The sequence below is a fragment of the Mesocricetus auratus genome, unplaced genomic scaffold (genome assembly GCF_017639785.1).
Source record: "Mesocricetus auratus isolate SY011 unplaced genomic scaffold, BCM_Maur_2.0 Super-Scaffold_100004, whole genome shotgun sequence".
Lineage (NCBI taxonomy): Eukaryota > Metazoa > Chordata > Mammalia > Rodentia > Cricetidae > Mesocricetus > Mesocricetus auratus.
Window position 1 is genome coordinate 88,814,336 of NW_024429189.1, and position 23,263 is coordinate 88,837,598.

Below are 23,263 nucleotides of genomic sequence, written 5' to 3' on the forward strand. Positions count from 1 at the left end.
CAGGCTGTCCTGGAACTCCCTCTGTAGACCAGGCTGGCCTTGTACTCACAGAGATCCCCCTGCCTCTGCCTCCCGAGTGCTGTGATTAAAGGTGTGCTCCACCAATGCCCAGCCAAGAAATGACATCTTAAAAAAAAAACCTGTGATACTCAGTTTAAAAGAAACGTCATAGCCTGGCCCTACTGGGTGTGTTTGTGCCGACTCTGGGTCCATTTCACTGAGTTCTACCCTCAACAGCATGCAAACAGGACATAGTGACACAGGCCTGTGACCACAACACTCTGAGGTGGAGGCAGGAGATCCACAAATTCAAGGCCATGTTCAGTTGAAGTTCAAGACCAGCTTAGGTTATAAGAGACTGTCTCGAAATAACAAGAAAATATGATATAGGGGAGTGTCAAGATGGCTCTGCTGATAGAAACCTCTTGCCACCAAGTTGACCACCCAAATTCAATCCCTGGAACCCACGTTGTGGAAGTAAAGAACCAATTCCTGAAAGTTGTCTTCTTACTTACCTACACAGCCAGCCAGCCAGCCAGCACACACACACACACACACACACACACACACACACACACACACACACACACACACACACAATGATACCATCACTAAATCTAAAAATAATTCTTACCATTGGAGAGATGGCCCAGGGTTTAAAAACACTGACTACTCATTCAGAGAACCCAGGTTCAATTCCCAGCACCCGCATGGTGGTTTACGACAGCCTCAGTGAGCTAGCCGGTAATTCCAGCTGTGGTTCGGAGGTGCATCAATCAGCACGCTATGAAATAGCGAGGTCCAAGCCATGCTGGATTATATGAAACTTTCTAAAATATGCTATATATATGTATACACACATGCACACATACATACATATATACATACATACATACATACATACATACATACATACACACACATATTTATTACTCCGCGTTTAAAACTCACCGGGTTCAGTGAACTCTGTCCTCCGCAGCTATTCTCTCAACTGTGGTAGTTCAGCGTCTCTTTGCTTCCCGAGGTCTTTCCCGCCCTTTCCTTTTGGGAACCAATCATCAAGCTTGGTTTCAGACCAATCAGCAGTCTCGGCTCTAGGCCCCGCCCAGGAGCCTGGAGGCTGGGGCGCCATGTTCCAGAGGCAGCGTGGTTGGTTCTGTCGCAGCGTCAGTCAGGACTTGAGGCAGTTCTGGGGTAGGAGGACGGGCGGGGCAGAACGTGGGAGCCAGAGTGTCCTCATGAGGCCCTCCTCCGCCACCGGGGTTGAGGCTTGCCCTGCTCGGCGCTCACACGTGCTCTTGTCTCCGCAGTGGACGAAGGGGGGACAGTCAGCGAAGCCCAGGCCGCAGACTTCCTGTTCAGCTGTGATGCCTCGCACCCGGACACGCTGAGGTACCCCGGGCCACCGCTAGAGCCTTTCCTGTCATCTCTGCCATCGTGTGCCTAGAGCCACGAATGGTAGTAGCAGTCCAGTTATCAACACAGGGGAACAAGTTTGCAGCCGTAGTCATGGACATGCCTTTCTCTTCCTTCCTCCCTCCCTCCCTCCTTCTCTCTCTCTCTCTCTTTCTTTTTTGGTCTATTTTCTTTGTGACAGGCTCTTGCAGTGTAGCCCAGGCTAGCCTTGAGCGTCATGCTCTTCCTGTCTTGGCATACTAAGTGCCAAGATTTCAGGTGTGTGTCAACAGACTGGGCTCTCTGGCATCTTAGCCTTCTATTGCCGCGAATGCATTGGTGCCTAATACCTCGGAACTGGTCCCAGTACTTCATCCTCATCCTCATTGCTGCTTTTACTAGCACTGTAATTACACCTTGCCAAGACTGTCACAGGAGCTTCCCAAGAGGTTTCTATGCTTCCACCTGTGAGCTGCCATCTCCTTTCATAATTACTGTCAAGTGTTTGCTGAGCAGAGATCTGCTCCTGGCCCGCCCTCACCCCACTTACCTACAGGGTTAGACTTAGCTAGAGCCTCTTTAATTTTCCTTGCCTTTCACAGTCTAGTCAACCTCAAGTGTCGTTATTGTTCCTTCATGTATGTCTTTTTTTCTAATGTCTTCTCTCCCTCTTTTCACAGGCCTAGAAAAGATGTTTTCTGTATGTGAAGTCTTCTCTAACTGAATGCCCACTCTTTACCTCAGAACTCATTGGTTTATTTTAATGGCAGTAACTATGAGTAAAACTCGTTGGGCTGCTGGCTTTTAGTCACGTTGATGGCCTACTAACTACTCTTTTTGGTCTTTTTAAATTCATACAATCATTTACCAACTCTAAAGCTGAGATTTGCCTACACTTAGGTCCCCAAACCAAGTAATATACCTGAAATGTACTCATTCTTGCCAGGAAAAAAAAAAAGGACCATTGTAAATGTATTCTTTAATGTTAACACTATACTACTTCTGTCATTTGTTTTTCTTTTGAAAGGTTGAACGCATTCCTCTCTATTTCATAACCTAGAAGATTTCCTTTCTTCTAGAATATATCAGAGCCTCGAGTACATAGAAGATAATGCTACAGTATTTCATGCCTACTATCTTTCTGCGGTAGCTAATACTGAAATGAAAAACTCCGTGGCCTTAGGCCACTTTGTTCTTCCTCCTGCATGTCTGCAAAAAGGTTAGCAAAGATCATAAACCCATCTGTTTGCCAAATCCAGCCAATCCCTATTAAGATAACCAATTTTAATCTTACCAATTTCTGTTCTCAATTGGAAATTTTGTGGTTTTTTTTTTTTTATCTTTTTGGTTTTTTTTCTTTAGTGTCTCACTCTGTATCCCAGTCTCTTGAGTCCTGGGATTATAGGTGTGAACCAGATACCCACAGAAAATTTTGAATCATTTAAAATAAATGGAACAAATATGGATTTGGGATCACATACCTTGAGGGAATATTTTGGCTTTCTTCTTTCACACAGTCATTACGGTTTCTTTGTTTGCCAGGTTACAACCCAGGTGCTGGAGTTCAATGGTGAATAAGAGTCAGATATTACCCCCAAAGTCAAGTGCTCACCAGCTAAGATCCAACACTTAGTTTGTATTTAGGAAGGTTTTTATTGCATTGTATTGTATTTGTTTTGAGGCAGGGTCTTACTGTGTGGTCATGGTTGGCCTGGAGCTCACTATATAAACCATACAGACTTCAAACTCACACAGATTCACCTGCCTGCCCCCCCCATCCCAAGTGCTAGGATTAAAGATGTGGACCACCAAGCCCAGCAGTTTTGTGATCTAACATGCTATTGACTTTTTCCAAGTGATTTTGAGGATAAAATGAGATAATAGATTAAGGTATATGACATGTGGTAAATATTTGATACATGTGTTGTTTGCTAGTGCGAATCTCTTCATTCTGATTTTTCATTATTTGTTGTAATAAGTTCATATTTGTATTTTTCATTATACTTTTGAAAGTACTTTCACATTATCTCAGCAACCATATGAAGTAAGAAGGAAAAGTAAGTGAACTGTTTTTGAGATTGGACTTTTCAGTTTTCCTTGCTTGGAACATGTTCTTAGCATGTTTGTCCAATGATTAACCTAGGTTATCTACCTAACCTTATAGATCTAACTTTGTAGGTCTTTCATTAGTTACCCAATTCTTTTTTTAAATTACTTTATTTTGTATGTGGATGTTTTGCTGGTTTGTATGTCAGTGCACCACAGTGGTACCTGGTACCTGTATTGGCCAGAAGAGGGCATCAGATCCCCAGGAGCTGGAATTACAGAGCCACCATGTGGGTACTAAGAACTGAACCAGGGTCTTCTAGAAGGGCATACAATGTTCTTAATCTCTGGACCATCTCTTCATCCCCTAGTCACTCAATTCTTGATAAAGGTTTTGTTTATCCTATAGTTCTATGTCCACTTCTAAAGGACAAACTGAAGTTGTTTACAGGTTTCCAGCGAGAGCGAGGAACATGTTAAAAATAAAGCAGAACAAACCAAAATCTTTGTTATTTTCCTAGAAAAGTCCTTAGAAACCCCAAAGATTGGTTTCTTGTAACTAGTGTTCCAGCACAACCTAGTTATAACACTAAATTAATGACTTATGGCAAAATAGATTTGTTAAAAAAATAACTTTCTCTTTCTTCCCTCCTCCCTTTCTAGTTAAACCTCTCTCTTTTTCATTCTTGAGATTGGGTCTTGTTATATCACTCTGGCTGACCTTGTACTAATTTTGTAGCTCAGGCTAGCTTCAAATTCGTGTTCATCCTCCTGCCTCAGCCTCCTGAGTGCCAGAATTATAGATATGTACCATTATGCACAGCAATGTTTTAAAAATTCTGAGGCAAGTTTTTACTATGTAGCCTCAACTGACCTCAAACTCTTCTTTGAGGAGTTTGTATTATAGAATGACTATCCAATTCATTAACCTTATTTTAAATTAAAACTCCTATTTTATCTTTGAGTTTATTATCTTCTATTAACATATATTTAAATCTTTAAAAATCTGTTTGAAATGAAAGTCCTTTAAAAAAAAGGGTATGCCCCTCTCTTAGTTACTCTTCCATACTGTGATAAAACATCATGATCAAGGCAATTTATAGAAGGAAGTGTTGATTTGGGGCTTACAATTCCAGAGGAATAGGAGTCCATGACCATCATAATGGGGAGCATGAAGGAAGGCAGGCAGGCAGGCAGGCAGGCAGGCAGGCAGGCATATGGCATTGGAGCACCAGCTGAGAGTTCACACCTGGATCCACGAACAGGAAGCAGAGACCACTGGGAAGTGTACTGTCCCTTAAAACCTCAGATCCATTGCCAGTAACATGCTTCTCCAGTGAGGATCCATTCCAAAAGTACCAACTGGGGACCAAACATGAGCCTGTGGGGGCCATTCTCATTCAAAGCAGGATAACATATTTATCTACTTAGAGAAGTATGGCCTAGTAGATGTATAAGATGCCACTGTGAACTATATGAGTTTAAAAGGTTTTAGTGGGCAGTTGTGGCGCAAGCCTTTAATCCCAGCACTCGGGAGGCAGAAGCAGGTGGATCTCTGTGAGTTCAAGGCCAGTCTGGTCTACAGAGCAAGTTCCAGGACAGCCAGGACTGTTATAGAGAAACCCTGTCTCAAACTGTGCCCCCCCCCAAATGAGGCAAAATTAATTTTTTTTTGGTTTTTTGTTTTTTGAGACAGGGTGTCTCTGTATTGTTTTGGAGGCTGTCCTGGAACTCTCGTAGACCAGGCTGGCCTCGAAGTCACAGAGATTCTATTTTATTCTATTCAAGTAGAATAAAAAAGAGGCTAAATATAACCTACAAGTTTCAAACCTTATGCAAAGTTCAGAAATTACTTTAAAAATATTGGATTTGTTTTTCTCACTACAGAAATACGAAGAAAAATTGGTAGTTTCATTTGGGAACAAGATGAAAATTTTCTGGTAAAAAAGGTAAGAGGAAATTAAAATACTTGATTGGCATGTACAGTTTCAAAACTTTTGAAGGCAGTATAATTTGTGACATATGCATCAATGCGCCAGATTAAGGAATTTAAAGAGCATGCTTTTATTGACATTATCTTTACATAATAAATAGGCAAAATTGGAATATTCCGTATAAATGAAACTGTTCTTAGAAGAAACTTGAGTTCAGGCTTAGCATGCAAGAAATCCTGGATTCAGTCTTCATCCCAGCATAAAATCCAGACATGGTGGAATATACATATGTTTGTAATCCTAGCATTTGGGAATTGGGGGCAGGAGGGTTGGGGTAGAACACACGGTAGAATGTCTCCTTAATATATAAGGCCTTCAGTTCAATTCCTAGTACTGGAAAAATAAAGAACTTTGGTTTCTTTAGTCGGTGACACAGAGCAACAATAGGTGTGTTTGCTGGTGTAGATTCTGATGAATTCTTGTGCTATACCACTTGCTAAATGTTTTAAGGAATATTCCTTAATAGATACATGCAATACTGTTTTTTTAGTTTTTGCCATTCTACTCAAATTTGTGTGTTTTTGACTTCAAAATCTTTATGCAATAGCCATTTATGGATAATCTCAGCATCAAAAGAAGACAGTAATAGAGAATGATACATTATACAAAAAGAAATCAATTAGTTCATAGTGATAATTCAAAAGCAGAAAGAAAAAAAGACAAAGGGGGCAAAAAGAGAGAAGAAAAATGGTATAAGTAAAACTTTTCATAATAGCAATAGTAGCTAACAGAAATAGAAATGATGGTGAAACAGAAAGTCCTTCCTTGGGCCAGCGAGATGGCTCAGTGAATAAAACTGCTTGTTGCACAACCTTGATGACATGGAGAGGTTCCACAGTTGAAGGAGAGAACCAACTTCAACAAGTTGTCCTCTGACGTCCATATGATGCTGTATCATATTGGGTGTCTTGTCCTCAATATACACATAGGCATATCTCACTGGCCCCACTAATTTGCTTTTTTATTTCCCAGAGTATCATCATTTGGAAATCATAGTCTCTTCAGGATCTTTGGCTTGGAGATGATAAGTTCTGAAAATATCTAGACTCTGATTTGTCAGTGATGACAGATTTTTTTTTGAGACAGGGTTTCTTTGTATTATTTTGTAGCCTGTTTTGGAACTCGATCTGTAGATCTGGCTGGCCTTGAACTCACAGAGATCCACCTGCCTCTGCCTCCTGACTGCTGGGATTAAAGGTGTGCACCACCAATGCGCGGCTGAAGGCAAGTATTTTAAGAAAGCCTTAAGTTTGTAATACTTGGTTTTCTTTCTTTCTCCCTTCCTTTCTTTATTCTTCTTCTTCCCTTAAAGTTCAATTACCTGCTACAAATTTAACTTCCATTTAAAATTCTGGTTTTCCTTCTAACAGTATGATTATATGAGTGTATATATATGTATATATATAATTTTGTAAGCTTCCCTACCAGGTTACAATGGCTAGAACAAAAAGAATAAATTTAAATAGCTTTTGGTTATATTTTAATTTAATTTAAAAATTACTGACTAGATAATTGGTGATTTGTTTCCTATTTACAGCATGACAGAGTAACATCAAACAAAAGGGAAAGCAGTGAGCCAACAACAGAACACAAAAAAGAATTGTCTGAAAGGTATTGAGTTAATATGCTTCATTGCTATTTAAATTAAATGTAGAAATCTTTGAGCTTAATTGTTTATTTGTTTCACAATTCCTCTGAGATTGATATTGTCATTATCACCATTCTCATTTATAGAAAAAGAGATCTAAGATTAAAAAGATTGACTTGTCCAAAGTCATACAAACTTTTTTTTTGTTTTGGTTTTTTCGAGACAGGGTTTCTCTGTATTGTTTTGGAGCCTGTCCTGGAACTCGCTCAGTAGACCAGGCTTGGTCTCAAACTCACAACAGAGTAGTAAGTGAGGCTTGAAAGATGACTCAGTGGTTAAGAGCACTTATTGTTCTTACAGAGTACCTGGGCTTGTTCCAGGGGACTTGACTCTCTCTTCTGAGAGCACCAGGAACACATGTGGTACACTTATAGGCAAGACACACATGCACATAAAACATAAATAAATACATAACAAAATAAGGTGATGAAATATTAATGAAGTCACCGAATAGCAACCTCTGCCCTCCACATACATGCCCTCACATACATGCCCTTCACATACATATGTGTGCACTCACGCTAACACTCACACAAATGTACATGTATATATGACAAAATGCCAGGCATGGTACTTTTTAGGTGTAATCTTAGTACTACAGGTGGGGCTTAAGATGAACACCAGACTAGCCTAGGCTACTTAGGCTACATAAGAAGACTCTGTCATACTTAAAAAAAAAAAAAAGACCAATTATGTGAAATACTCTAGGTTTCTGCCTTTTCTTTTTCTTTTTTCTTTTTGTTTTTTCAAGACAGTGTTTCACTGTCACTGTGTAGCCCTGGCTGTCCTGGAATTCACTCTGTAGTCCAGCCTGGCCTTGAATTCACAGAGATCCTCCTGCCACTGCCTTCCAAGTGCTGGGAATTAAAAGTGTGTACTACCACTGCCCAACTTTGCCTTTTATTTTTCATTTTTTCTTTTCTTATTGGGAATTTTCATAATGTACATAATGAATTTTGATCAAACCCACTCCACCCCCTCTCCTCTAATTCCTTAACTCCCCTCAATTTCATGTATTCTCTCTCTGTATAGTCATGGATGGATGTTCTTGAACTCACTATGTAGACCAGATTGGCTTCGAACTCACAGAGGTCCACCTGCCTCTGCCTCCTAAGTGCTGGGATTAGAGGTGTGCACCACCACACCTGGTGCTTCTCTCTTTATTTGAAAACCCACTGGCCCTACTTAGTGCTGCCATTGTCTGCGTGGGTATTGGACCATATACTGGAGCATGAGCCGCCTTCCAGGGGCTGTATCCCTGATGAAACTTATTCTACCTCTTGTAGCAGCTATCTATGGCCAACAGCTTCTCAGCTAGGGTGGGGGCTTCCTGAGCCCCTCCTCTATCCATGCTGAGAGTTTGGCTGGCCTGATTTTATGCAGTACTATGTGTTATGAATAAGCATGTAGAGAACCTTGGTGGATTCCATGGCAGGCGAGGGTGACCAAGACAGGGGACAAACATGTCAGACAGACAGAGCTTAGTGAGAAGTTTTATTAGAAAGGGAAGCGGGGAGGGGCAGGAGAGAAAAAAGAGGTAAAGAGACACAGAGACAGAGAGGACAGAAGAGAAGAGGGAGACAAGAAAAGTCCTGTCTGCCCCAGGGAAACAGCAGGAAAGAGAGAGAAAGAGCATAACTGGGCAGGGGTCTTTCTTTTAAAGGGGTCCTTTGCACCTGCATGCTGACCAGGGTACTGCTTGAGTGTATTCTGCCAGCTGACAGCGGCAGGGAAGCATAATACCTGAATCCTTACATTGTGCATGTTGTCATAGCCTCTGTGAGTTCATATGTTCCACAGCCTTATCATGTTATGGTGGAAAACTCCACTACATCTGTAGAGCCTTTTCCGTGTGGAGCCACCAGATGGTGGGATGTGAACATAAATAAAGTAGACCTTGAAATATATGTATGAGGCATTACTTTCAAAGTGATAGTAAGCACATGTTAAATGGTATACTATTATTGGACAATTGCTAAGTATTTGTGAGACAAGCAGTTCACAATATTTCATTTGATTCTCACAGCTTGGATATGCAATCAGTCCCATTCATTTTACAATTGAAAAACAGCTCTGAAGTGCTAAATAATTTATTCAGTTTTACTCAGAAAGTACAGATGAATTTGATACCATGTGGAGTCCAGAGTTTTAATTGTTGTGCTATTTTCCTTTCTGCAAATATACCTCAAATTTTAAAGTTTCGTGCATTTTAACTTTTTGTTGTCGTTTTAAATTATTTTAATATAAATGCAAAGGCTGGGGATGTAGCTCAGTGTTAGAGTGGTTTCCTAGTGTGCATGGAGCTCTGGGTGTGATCACTAGCATTGCATAAACTAGGTGTACTGATGTGTGCCTGTAATCACAGCACCCTGGAGGTGGAGAAGTTCAAGTTTATCCCTAGCTACATAACTAGTTTGAGGCCAGCTTGGGTTTTATGAGACCCTATTTTTAAAATGCCAAAATTTAAAAAATGTAAGTCCATTTAATTCATGAAAATAAGACATATAGAAAAGAAATTTAAATTAGAAATAATTCTGTCACTCAGTAGACTATGTCTCTACTCTCTTACAATAAGACACAATTTATAGAACTGAGGCCATCTTGAAGTCCCTTCAGTTTGCATCAAATATTCTATCAACATGTTTCTGTAAGATTGAAAACCTTATTTGATGTTATAATTTAGTGTTAGGATTAAACTCTTAGAAAGCAAAGCTATAATTCCAGGAAAGGAGTAGTAGACCAGAAATTACCCTGCATCAGTGAGCTCTATTAGGAGAGAGAGCCTCACAATTGTGATGGGGCATGGCCAGCTTGAAATGGGAAAGCATTGTGAGGGATAGTAAGTACATCACACCAGAGGCAGCATGGTGAGGTTGAGCTGGGAGAGCAATGGAGGAGGCTTGAGACAACGTATCCAGGTTCTTAAACCTGGGAGGAGCTTCAAGTAGGTAAGAGGTGGATGTATGTGGCCAACAACATGGGACAGGTTGAGCAAGAAACAGAAAAAGTCAAAAGTCCTTTACTTGAAGGGTTAGGTAACTCAGAGCCAGTTTTATCAGAGCTAGGCATCAGAATTGTTTGTTCCATGACTCCATCTTTTTTGTTACAACAAAGGGGACCTAGCAAGTCATGCTGTGCTGTCTTAGTTAGGGTTTTCATTGCTGTGAAGAGACACTATGACCATAGCAACCCTTATAAGGAAAACATTTAATTGAAGGGGCCCACTTATAGTTCATCATGGTGGGGAGCATGACAGGGTGCAGGCAGATGTGGTGCTGGCTACATATTGGCTTGCAGGCAATAAGATGTCAACTAATACAAAAGACAGAGAATATCCAAATTAACAAAATAAGAAACAAAAAGGAGATGGACACTTTTCTAGATAAGTACCGCATAAGAACAGATAAACAACTTAAATATACCTATAACCCCTAAGGAAATAGAAACAGTTATCAGTTGTCTCAAAACCAAAAAAAGTTCATACCCAGATGGATTCAGTGCAGAATTCTACCAGATGTTCAAAGAAGATTTAATACCAATACTCCTCAAATTATTCCACACAATAGAAACAGAAGGAACATTGCCAAACTCTTTTTATGAGCCTACAGTTACTCTGATGCCCAAACCACACAAAGACACAACTAAAAAATACACCATCCAGGCGTTGGTGGCACATGCCTTTAATCCCAGCACTCGGGAGGCAGAGGCAGGCGGATCTCTGTGAGTTTGAGGCCAGCCTGGTCTACAGAGTGAGTTCCAGGACAGCCTCCAAAACAATACAGTGAAACCCTGTTTTGAAAAATCCAAATAAATAAATAAATAAATAAATACCAATTTCCCTCATGAACATAGATGCAAAAATATTCAATAAAAATACTGGCAAACTGAATTCAAGAATACAGCAGAAAAATCATCCACCATGACCAAATAGAATTCATCCCAGAGATTTTCAACATATGAAAATCCATCAATGTAATCCACCATATAAACAAACTGAAAAAGAAAAACCACACGATCATCTCATTAGATGCTGAAAAAGCCTTTGACAAAATTCAACACCCCTTCATGATAAAGGTCTTGGAGAGAATAGGGATACAAGGATGATACCTAAATATAATTAAGACAATATACAGTAACCCAACAGCCAACATCACACTAAACTCAAAGCAATACCACTGAAATCAGGAACAAGAGAAGGCTGTCCACTCTCTCTATATGTATCCAACATAGTTTTAGTTATAACAAGAAGACAACAAAAGGAGATCAAAGGGATACAAATTGGAAAAGAAGAAGTCAAACTCTCAATATTTGCTGATGATATGATAGTTTACATAAGTGATGCCAAAAATTCTACCAGAGAACCCCTGCAATAAATACCTTCAGTAATGAAGCAGAATATAATATTAACTCTAAAAACAGTAGCACTTCTATATACAGATGACAAATGGGCTGAGAAGGAAATCAGAGAAATATCACTCTTTACAATAGCCAAAAATAACATAAAATATCTCAGGGTAACTCTAACCAATCAAGTGAAAGACTTGTTTGACAAGAACTTCAAGATATCAGAAAATGGAAAGATCTCCCATGCTCTTGAATAGGTAGGATCAATATAGTAAAAATGGCAATCCTGCCAAAAGTAAGCTACAGATTCAATGCAATCCACATCAAAATACAGGCATAATTCTTCACAGACCTTGAAAGAGTAATACTCAACTTCATATGGAAAAACAAAAAATCCAGGATAGCCAAACAACCTGTATAATACAGGATACTATGGAAGCATCACCTCCCTGACTTCAATCTACTACAGAACTATAGTAATGAAAACAGCTTGGTATTGCCTTAAAGACAGTTGGACCAATGGAATAGAATTGAAGACCCTGTTATCAACCCACATACCTATGAACTCCTCACTTTTGACAAAGAAACTAAAAATATAAAATGGAAAAAAGAAAACATATTCAACAAATGGTGCTTGTACAACTGGCTATCAACATGAAGAATGCAAATAGATCCATATCTATTGCCATGCACAAAACTCAAGTCCAAATGGATCAAAGACTTCAATATAACGCCACCCACACTGAATCTCATAGAAGAGAAAGAGGCAAATACATTTGAACGCACAGGCACAGGAGACCGCCTCATAAATAGAACACCAGTAGCACAGACACTGAGAGAAACCATTAATAAATGGGACCTCCTGAAACTGAAAAGCTTCTGTAAAGCAAAGAATACAGTCAACGAGACAAAATGGATAGCTACAGAATGGGAAAAGATCTTCACCAACCCCATATCTGACAGAGGGATGATCTCCAAAACATACAAGGAACTCAAGAAACCTAGAAATCAAACTACCAAATAATCCAATTAAAAATGGGGTACAGATCTAAACAGAATTCTCAGCAGAAGGAACTCAAGTGGCCAAAAGACACTCAAAGAAATGCTCAACATCCTTAGTCATTGGGAAATGCAAAGCAAAACCACACTGATACTCCATCTTACACTGATCAGAATGGCTAAGATCAAAAACACTATTGACAGCGTATGCTGGAGAGGATGTGGAGAAAGGGGAACACTCCTCCATTGCTGGTGGGAGTGCAAACTTACAGCCACTGTGGAAATCGATATGGCAATTTCTCAGAAAATTAGGGATCAACTTACCTTAAGACCCTGCAATACCGCTGTTGGACATATACCCAAAGGAGGCATAGTCACACCATAGGGACATTTGCTCAACTATGTTCATAGCAACATTATTTGTAATAGTCAGATCTTGGAAACAACCTAGATGCCCCTCAACTGGAGAATGGATAAAGAAAATGTGGTACACTTACACAATGGAGTACTACTCAGCAGTAAGAAACAATGACATGCAGGCAAATGGACAGAACTAGTAAAAAACCATCTTGAGTGAGGTAACCCCAAACCAGAAAGACAAATATAGTATGTGTTCACTCATAAGTGGATACCAGACATAAAAGATATCCAGCCTACAATCCACAACCCCAGAGAAGCTAGAACCCTCTTCCAGAAACAGAAGCAGATGCAGAAATCCACAACTAACCATTGGGCCAAGCTCCTGGAGTACAACTGAAGTAAGGGAGTAGCAATAATATGAACAAAGGAGTCAAGACCATGATGGGCAAACCCAAAGAATCAGCTGACCCAAGATAGTGAGAGATCACTGACTCGGGTCTGACGGATGGGGAACCTGCATAAGACCGAACTAGACTCTCCTAATATAGGTGACAATGGTGTGACTGGGACAATATATGAGGCCACTGGCAATGGATCCAAGATCTAACACTAATGCACAAACTGAATTAGTGGAGCCCATTCTATATGGAGATAACCTTGCCCAGATATGGAGTGGAGATGGTCCTGCCTCAACGAGATGATGGGACAAACTTAATAGACTTCCTAGGGGAGGCCTTAACCCTCTCTGAGGAGCAGATGGGAGGTGGGGGATGGTAGTGGGGGCAGTGGGAGGAGAGAGGGGAAACTGGGATTGAAATATAAAAGATAGATTAATAATAATAAAAAAGAAAACAATTGACAAACTTACAGCCACTGTAGAAATCGATATGGCAATTTCTCAGAAAATTAGAGATCAACTTACCTCAAGACCCTGAAATACCGCTGTTGGGCATATACCCAAAGGAGGCATAGTCACACCATAGGGACATTTGCATAGGAAACTTCAAAGCCCACCCCCACAGTAACACACTTCCTCCCACAAAGGCCCTACCCATTCCAACAAAGCCACACCTCTTAATAGGTTCACTCCATATGAGCTTATAGGGGGGTCAATGACATTCAAACTGCCACATGGGCAGTGGTGGTGCATTCCTTTAATTCTAGCACTTGGGAGGTAGTTACAGGCAGAGCTCTGTGAGTTCAAGGCTAGCCTGGTCTACAGAGTGAGTTCCAGGACATCCAGGGCTACACAGAGAAACTCTGTCTTGAAAAACCAAAAAAAGAAAAAGAAAAAAAAAAGGGGACAAGTCTAGGCTTTTGTGATAAACAGAGTTTGTCAATTCTTTGCCTCAGAGGACAGACTATAGGGGGAGGAGTGGACTGATTTCTTTTAGGCTGCCATCTGGTCTTAAATAGGCAGGCAGGCCCATGGTCTAAGGTAAGCCTTATTAAGTTACTTAAAAATTTCATGGTTTCCCCAACATTGTTTCTTTTTGTTATGCTGAAGTATGGAGAAATGTACTAGTTTATAGACTCTCAATTATTTAAATACTGTATAACAAAAGACTATGACCATTTATAGAGTCTACTGTGCTTTTGGCATATGTAATATTTCACATGTGTATACATATGTGTATTGATTATGATGCATATAATGAATTATTTTACATTTTTGACAGTGCTGGGTATTGAACCTAAGTCTCATGCATGTTAGGGAAAAGCACTACCACTAAGATATATTCCTAGCCCTGTGTTATCTTTTATTTATTTATTTATTCATTTATTTATTTATTTATAGCTCGCTCTGTAGACCAGGCTGGCCTCGAACTCACAGAGATCCCCCTGCCTCTGCCTCCCGAATGCTGGGATTAAAGGTGTGGGCCACTAATGCCTGGCTGCCCTGTGTTATTATAAGTTATTACTGTGTTTTGGGGGATATTGAGATGACCCAGGCCTCTATTCAATAATTGTTTGATTTATGAAGTGGCTAAGAAAACTGAAAGTAGGTATATGGGCTCTGGTCTTTCTTAGCATCACAAAAGAAAGCTCACAATTAACATTTTCACCAAGTAAGACTAAACCTGATTAAAGAAGTGTTAAATTATTATATAAATTGTCTGGAATAAATCTGATTTTGTAATATAAATTTAAAAATCAAATATAAATGTGATTTTCTATATGTTCCATTTTTATAGTGTAGAGAATCATTTTATAAGGACTCCGGTTGTAGAAAAGCAGATGTACTTCCCTCTTCAGAATTATCCAGTGAACAACATGGTAACAGGTAATCTGAAGTAAAAAATAAAGTAAGCTCAGCTAGCAAAGAAACAAGGGGACTGAGTAGAACAATGCTGTTACCAAGCAGAACCTTTTCTTTTACCATGGTGATAGGAGAGGTGCCATTTATCTAAAACATTTATTTATCTGAAGAATGGACCAAGCATGGGCTTCATGTTTTCTGTGCCAAGACAGAGGTCTCTAGATAGGAGGTATGCTTGCTCTTGCTTCCATGAGACAGTTGCAATTTATTTCTGACATTCAGGGATCAGTTCTTTTGTTTTTGTCTTTGTAGTCTGGAGGTTGAACCCAGGGCCTCATACATGCCTAGGATCAGGCTTTACTATTATGGAAGCAGACAGCTGGGACCTTTCCGTGAACTACTCACCAGCCATGTAACGTGAAACTTCCCTTTCCTCTGAGAGGACTGAACTCTGCTCAAAGCCCCTACCATGCTGCTGTCTGTCTGTACGTTTATGGTGTTAATTCTTCTAATGAAAGGCTTCAGATTGGGGGTGGTTCAAGAGATATGCTGAAATGGATTACTGGGGACTGTAGAATTTATTAGAAAAGTTACTGTCATGGACAGACAGACAACAGCATGGTGAAGGCTTTGGGGGCAGTTTAGGCCCCAGCACCAGACACAGACCACATGGCAGAAATAGAGAGAGGAATCAGAGCCCACATCACAGAAGTGGGCTTTCTTTTTATACTTTCTGAAGATGGGGGAGGTTTCCCAGATGCCTGCAGTCAGCTGTTCTCTAATTTCTAGGCATGAAACAGGGAAATGGGTAGCAAGCAAGTTACTTGACCACACCCACTCTGATGTTAGCTCACCTTCCCAGGTGAGAAATCCTAATACCAGGAAGTCTGATAACTGGGGACTTAGATATTTGACTTTCCCTCCCTTAAATGGGTTAAGTTCAATGACTGGTAAGCTTCAGAAAATAGAATTATTTGAGAACTTTAGTTATAGAAAATGCAAGCTGGAGCTTTGAGTTAGAACAGGGCCTCACAGTTCAGGCACTGCTGGCCAAATTGTTCTCTTGACCGAGATGGATGAGCATCAACTTTCACCATGGTTGTAAGGTGTTTTCCCCAGGTGCCAGTCATGCAACTTCTTCCCTGCAACTGTGACAACCAAAAATATCTCTAGACTTTGCCAAATGGCTCCCAAAATACTTGTTTTTGAAATTGGTTTTTATTATCGCCTCAGTTTGATATCACTTGTTATCCTCCACAATAAGATGTTCTGATTGATAAATTTCATATGTGGTAAGTAGAGGGAAGAAAATAATCACTAACAAATACCTTCCTGGCAAAAATTCCAAGTCAAATGATTCTTTTTTTAATTAATTAATTTATTATGAATACAACATCCTGCCTCCATATTTGCCTGCATGCCAGAAAAGGGCACCAGATCTCATTATGGATGGTTGTGAGCCACCATGTGGTTGCTGGGAGTTGAACTCAGAACCTCTGGAAGAACAGTCAGTGCTCTTAACCTCTGAGCCATCTCTCTAGCCCCCAAGTCAAAGGATTCTAATAATTAAATTGAGAACCCAAAAATATTTACTGTTTAAATATCTATTTATATGTAGCAAATCATTTCAGAATTAACAGTTTAAAACAATGACCATGTATCTGGCATGGGTGCTAGTTTCTATAAATACAAGCATTTGGGGACTGAGCAAGAAAAGTACTATAAATCTGTAGCCTGAGCTACATAGTGAGTTACAGACCATATTGAGTACAGTGTTGAGACTTTATCTCTAAAAACAAACAAACAAACAAAACAAGGGTCTTGTGCCTCCAGCTCAGTTGGTATAGTGTTCGCCCAGTATTCAGAAAGCCTGAGTTTGATCCTTAGCACCTCGGAGCTGTATAATGGTGTCACATCTGTAATTCCTGCACTGCAGAGGTAGAAGCAAGAGGATAAGAAACTCAGGGTCATCCTCAACTTCGACCAGCAAGTTTGAGGTCAGGTTGGCATACATCAAGGAAAAGAAAAACAAAACCAGAATAATGAATAATTTATAGTTTCAGAGGGCCAGAGTCCTGGAGTGTGTTAAATGATGACTTATTTCAAAGTTCCATACATTTTCAGAGAAATTGTGATCAAAGCTACAGTCATTCTGAGGCACAACTGGGAGTGGAAAAATCCACATCATAGCTTACTTGCAAGTGGTACTTGCCAGACTGTCGGTCTTTGCTGAGCTTTAGCCCAACGCTTAATATTACATGGGCTTTTTTATGCATATGGGTGTTGTGTCTGCATGTATGCCTATGTACTTGGTATCTCAAGAGACTAGAGGAGGGCATTGGATGCCCTGAAACTGGAGCTATACACAGTTGGGAGCCAGCATATGTGTGCTGGGAATCAACCTGGGTCCTCTGCAAGAGCAGGCAGTGTTCTTAACCACTGTACCATCTCTCAAGCTCCCCGAATAGGCATTTTCATAAAGTCTATTCAAAACATAGTAGTTTGTTTCAGAGTAAGAGGTTCAAAGTAATAAGAGAATGTCTAAAACAGAAGCCAGTCCTTTTTTTCAGAAATGACGTGTCAACACATAAAATAGCCCTAGTAGAAAGTTGTAGGCAGACTTTTCTTTCCTGCTAGCCATTTCCCAAATAATCACACTGAGACTTACTATCAGTTATAAACACTTGTCCAATAAGTCAGGCTTGTTACTAGCTAACTTAAATTTTAAATTAACCATTCTTTCTTTTTTTTACTTCTTTTTTTAAAAAATAAATTTTATTCAAATTTTAAAAATTTATTTTACATACCAATCCCAGTTCCATCTCCCTCCTGTCCTCCCATGCCCTCCACCAATCCCCATCCCATCTCCCTACCCTGTCCCCGTGAGTAACCCATATTTCTTCTTCTTCTTCTTCTTTTGTTTTTTTGAGACAGGGTTTCTCTGTATTGTTTTGGAGGCTGTCCTGGAACTTGCTCTGTAGACCAGGCTGCCTCGAATTCACAGAGATCTGCTGCCTCTGCCTCCTGAGTGCTGGGATTGATGGTACTTTTAAATGCAGTGTGCAGAGCATTTAGAAACCTCACGTTCTTAGCTGGGTTGGTGAAAGCTCAGGGTCTGCTATGTTAGGGTAATGTATTCCAGAAATGCTAGTCACAAGGATGCTAGGTTGGACACAGGGAGAGGAATGTCTAGTAAGGAGACTATAATATGGCAGCCTCTCTGCAGTCAGAAGTTCTGACCTGTTAGTCAGCCTTGCAGTGAGTGGGTGCTTTTCCTTTCTGGGAAATTGTGTTCACAATGACCAGCTCTAAGACAGAAAAGAGGGATAGCAGAGTTCCTGTGAGCTGCTTGGGGGACAGTTACAAGCCAAAAACTGGATGAAAGCTGAGAAGCATCATGATAGCAGCTTATCCTTGTAGGAATATGTTTGTTAATTAATTTTGTATTTCTTTCCTGAAGCCTTTAGAAACCTTGTGCAGTGTATTGTGGACAGGTCCCTGCAGGTATACAGGCAGGGGAGCAAACTGCACAGAGATAAGACGAAAAGCAGTGCAGATTGACTTCATCAACCTGAATCAGACTTCGGGGAGTCTAATACCAGGCACTTTATTGTAGGCATAGTTAAACACAATAGCACTTGGAAAAGGGTCTCCAAGCAACAATAATTCCTGTAAATCCAATTCCAGGTGCACAATAAAGCTTAAGTGTGATTACATAGCAATTCTTTTAAAAGGACATGTGATCTTGAAGGTAGGTTCTATAGCTGAAAGACCTAGAATCTAATGTAGTCTCTGTCTGATAGCATAGAGGTCAGCAGTACATAAAGTACATGTGACATCTCCTCTAAGGATGAGTAATGATCTAGGGAGGGAAAAGTCAGAAATAATCATTCTGGGGAACTAGGGTGAGGTTTGTTCCTTCAGATAGCAAAAAGGTTACCAGGCTGTTAGCAACCTCCACTCTCAGCTTTCTGGACAGAATGCAGGGTATTTTTTTTCTTTTGGTTTTTTGAGACAGGGTTTCTCTGTATTGTTTTGGAGGCTGTCCTGGATCTACCTGCCTCTGCCTCTCGAGTGCTGGGATTAAAGGCGTGCGCCACCAACGCCTGGCCAGGGTATTCAGTTTTATATCCTCTATTGAGAAGACACCCATGTGTGATTAATGTTTCTGGTTCTCTTAGTGCTTCTCTATGAGTCCAAGGCCCTGGTGCCTTCTGCATGTGTGCAGAGCATTTAGAAACCTCACATATGTGTCTGTGCAACAAGCGTTTTTTCCCACTGGTTACACAGTGCTTATCTATCAGGTGGAGATCATGAATATACATGGGATGTCACAGTTGTGCTTCAGAAAGAGCCAAGGAAATAGATACGCATGATGGAAATAGATTAGAGATACTAATTTTCTATGGCTGGATTCATAATTTTAAACTATGAATTGACTTTATTACTAAAACAATCAAGTTATATATGTTGCTATTGATGGTACTTTTAAATGCAGTCATACTTGGGATCTTCTAGATTTTTAATTTACAGTGTTTGCTTTTAGATTCCAATTTTAGTATTAGTATAAACCACAAACATTCATATTACACGTAAAATATAATCATTCAAATGATAAGTAATTGTTATCAAGTTACAGCTTAAGAACTTTGACTCCTTCCCTAAGCTCTCTGCATTTAGGCAGGGTTTCTTTTTTGGCATTCGTATCTATTTCAGATTATTAATGACATCAAAATTACACCCATAATTTGTGTTGACTGACAGTACTACTGACTTCACTGTTAATTTTTCACTAGAAAGCATTATCTCAGTTTTGCAGTGCTTAGAAGTGTTGTCTGCTCTGTGGAGCAGATATACTGTCTGTGCAGTTGAGGAGTTGTGGAGAAAGTTCTCAGTGCTTAGTCTTATGCCAGTTATTCCCAGTCATTTTGGTTTCAGTACTTTAATGTTCCAGCCCCAATATGGACATTCCACTCTCAGTAGTCAAAGTTACTTATCAAGTATCTACGCTTTTCAAAAGTAGAAGGAAGGAAGGAAGGAAGGAAGGAAGGAAGGAAGGAAGGAAGGAAGGAAGGAAGGAAGGAAGGAAGGGTTAAGTGTGTTGGTTCACACCGATAGTCAGAGAACTTGGGAAGCTGAACAAGGCCAGCCTGGGCTACACAGTGAGTTCTAGTCTAGTCTAGGTTAAAGTGTGAAATCCTGTCTCAAAAACACAATTGAATAAACAAACAAAACTAGGACAGTGAGGAGGAGAGATGGGTAGAAGAGACAAATAAGACCAAAATACAATGATATATTTGAATGAAAAGGTCATGATAAAACTCATCATTTTGTAAACTAAGGGGAAATAAGAAAACAGTATTAAGGGCAGGGGATATAGTTCAGTTGGTAGAGAGCTTGCCGGCATGTACAAAACTCTGGTTTTAGTCTGCAGTACAATAATAGAGCATGGAGAATGGGCCTGTAATCTCAGTACTGGAGAGGTGGGAGAAGGAGGGTCAAGTGTCTTTTGAGAACCTTCTCACCAGCATTATTTTTTCTTTTTAGTTCTTTTTAAAAACTATAAAAATTTAACTAATAAATAAAAGATACTGAAAATAAAACAGCATGATAGGATTTCAATTGTATCTATTTCTTTTTATCTTTATAGGTTATATATCAATTGATGCCTTGGAGAAATTCCTTGGAGAATTACATGACTTCATTCCTGGAAGCTCAGGATATTTGGCATATCATGTTCAAAATGAAATTAACATGTCTGCTATAAAAAACAAATTAAGGAGGAAACTAAGTTAAATTGTACTTACATCTGGGCATTTTTATAAAATATTATGACATGTATATAATTTAAATGAGAATGGAGAAAGAATTATTTTCTTTCTCAACATGTGTTCGGAGAAAACTCATAATTATTTTGGCTCTCCAAACATTGTGAGTGAAAAATTGTTATAGAATTATTGTCATCCAAACACTTAAAATAACTCTCTATCAAATGTTCTTTTGATTTTGACTTTAGTATTGCATTATATTTTTTCTAGGTTCAGTATTGAAATACTTTTATAATTCTGGTTCTGTTATTTTGATTTTTAAAAATTAGGATGCTATACTTGAACTGTGAATGTTTTATTTCTGAACATAATGAGCCAGGTATCTTATAGTCTCCATAGTAGAGCCTGAGCCCAATACTGTGGCTTATGAGAAAATAAAAACTTAAGAGGGTGTCCTTCCAGAGTGACTAAATGAGGCCCAACCCAAACTGGAATATGATTTTCCAGACTGGTATTTATACTCTGTTTTCCTAGATGGTTATGCTGGAATCTCAGTGTTCGTATTCTGTTCCCTTTTTGAGACAAGGTTTTATTGTGCTATCCAGGCTGGCCTCTAACTCCTGGGTACAAGTAATGCTCCTGCCTCAGCATTATAAATAAGATGAAGTTGCAGGTCTGTGCTGCTGTACCTGGCTTTCCGGCTTTTTGAATGAATATAGAGATGTGGCAATCTCGATAAGGCAGTTTTGCTAGATTTTGTAGTGTTGACCTGTAATCCCAGGTACTTGGGTGACTGAAGCAGGAGTACAGAAAGCTCAAGCCAGCCTGGGTAACTTAGTAAGACCCTGTCTCAAAATAAAAAGTTAGAAGAGACCAGTTACATAGCTTGTTAGTACAGCACTTGCCAAGCATGTACAAGGTCCTGGGTTCATTTCCAAGCACCACATAGACACAGAAACCACTTCTTATGTAGGGTTTGCTGGGCTTATTACTTTCTGAAGATATAAATGGAATTACTTGTTAGACCTGTTTATCCTTCTGGAACCTACAGAATTATCTAAAGAAAGGATACCCTGTTTCTTTCTTTCCTTCTTTCTTTCCTTCTTTCTTTCTTTCTTTCTTTCTTTCTTTCTTTCTTTCTTTCTTTCTTTCTTTCTTTCTTTCTTTTATAGACAGGATTTCTCTGTGACTTTGGAGGCTGTTCTGGAACCAGCCCGTGTAGACCAGGCTGGTCTTGAATTCACAGAGATCCTCCTGCCTCTGCCTCCCGAGTACTGGGATTAAAGGTGTGAGCCACCACTGTCCAACTTTTTTTTTCTTTTTTGTGTGTGGATTATTTGAATGTATGTGAGCCGTAGTTCTTTACAACTCAAATTTCATAGCATAAAATTCTAACTCTCAGCCTCAATATTTGAGAATTGTGTTTTTGTCTGTTGGTAGTTTTTCCTTATTTGGTTTTGTGCCTATGGTTAAGCCCTTCTGAACTTGTAAATGAAACACTAACCCTGTTAATTATCTTTTCCTGAAACATTAAATATTGTTTCTTCCTGAACACTTTATCTTAGTCACATTCTATTGATTAGGTTTTACATAGAAACTAAGCCTATCTGTATATTTAAAATTAATTATTAAGAGTATTACGTATGTTTACACTAGATTATTGTAAGAGTATTCAGTGTTTATCCAACATGTGCATAGTAAATAAAAACCTTCAACATTTGTTTCCCAAAAAGATTATATTTCAGATAGACAATGCAAATATAATAATGTTTTCTTGGAATGCTGCCAGGAACAATAAAATCAGTTGATATCATAAGTTTTTCAGGACTTGGAAATATGAAGAAATAAAATGGCAAATGTCTTAGTTTCTTTTTATGTTGCTCTGATAAAGACAAGGGAAAAGGGTTTATTCTGGCCCACGGGTCAAGGAAGAGCTGTCTAAACTGATGAACATGACTGCACTATGGTATGGTTAAGGTTCTTATTGTAGGTATGAGGGGGTGAAATGGCAGAGGCATCTGGAGGAGTCCAGAGCAGAGAGAGAAAGGAGTAGACTGAACATGGCCAGCAGACTGGGCCTGGCCAGGAGAAAAGCAGGAGCAGAGCATAGAGGAGAGAAATCAGGAGAGACTGAGATAAAGACCAAGATTTCAGGCAGAAGAGAGTATAGCTGAAATATGTGCAGGCTGCCACTCAATTCCCCCTTTGCATTTATTTATACAGTTCAGGATCCCAGCCAAGGTCCACAGTGGGCGGGGCTCCCCCTTCAATAAACTGTAATCAACAAAATTCCCACATGCAATGCCCAGAGACCATCTCCCAGGTGATTCTGGATCCTGTCAGTTGACAGTTAATACTCACAGCTCTATGCCTTGTCAACTACACACACAAACATCACCTCCCATTCCTTGTCCACAGTCTCATGACCATGTTAAAACAAAATGTATCC

General features: G+C 39.7%; 1 protein-coding gene across 1 annotated transcript; it reads left to right on the forward strand.

Annotated features, from left to right (window-relative positions):
- Window positions 1–1,130: 1,130 nt before the first annotated feature.
- Window positions 1,131–21,942, forward strand: Terb2 (telomere repeat binding bouquet formation protein 2). Its single transcript, XM_040744943.1, has 7 exons — window positions 1,131–1,194; window positions 1,311–1,392; window positions 2,475–2,614; window positions 5,329–5,390; window positions 6,973–7,046; window positions 14,982–15,070; window positions 20,697–21,942. The coding sequence occupies exons 1-7, from the start codon at window positions 1,131–1,133 to the stop codon at window positions 20,840–20,842; spliced, it is 657 nt and encodes a 218-aa protein (XP_040600877.1). The 3' UTR covers window positions 20,843–21,942.
- The last annotated feature ends 1,321 nt before the right edge of the window (window positions 21,943–23,263 follow it).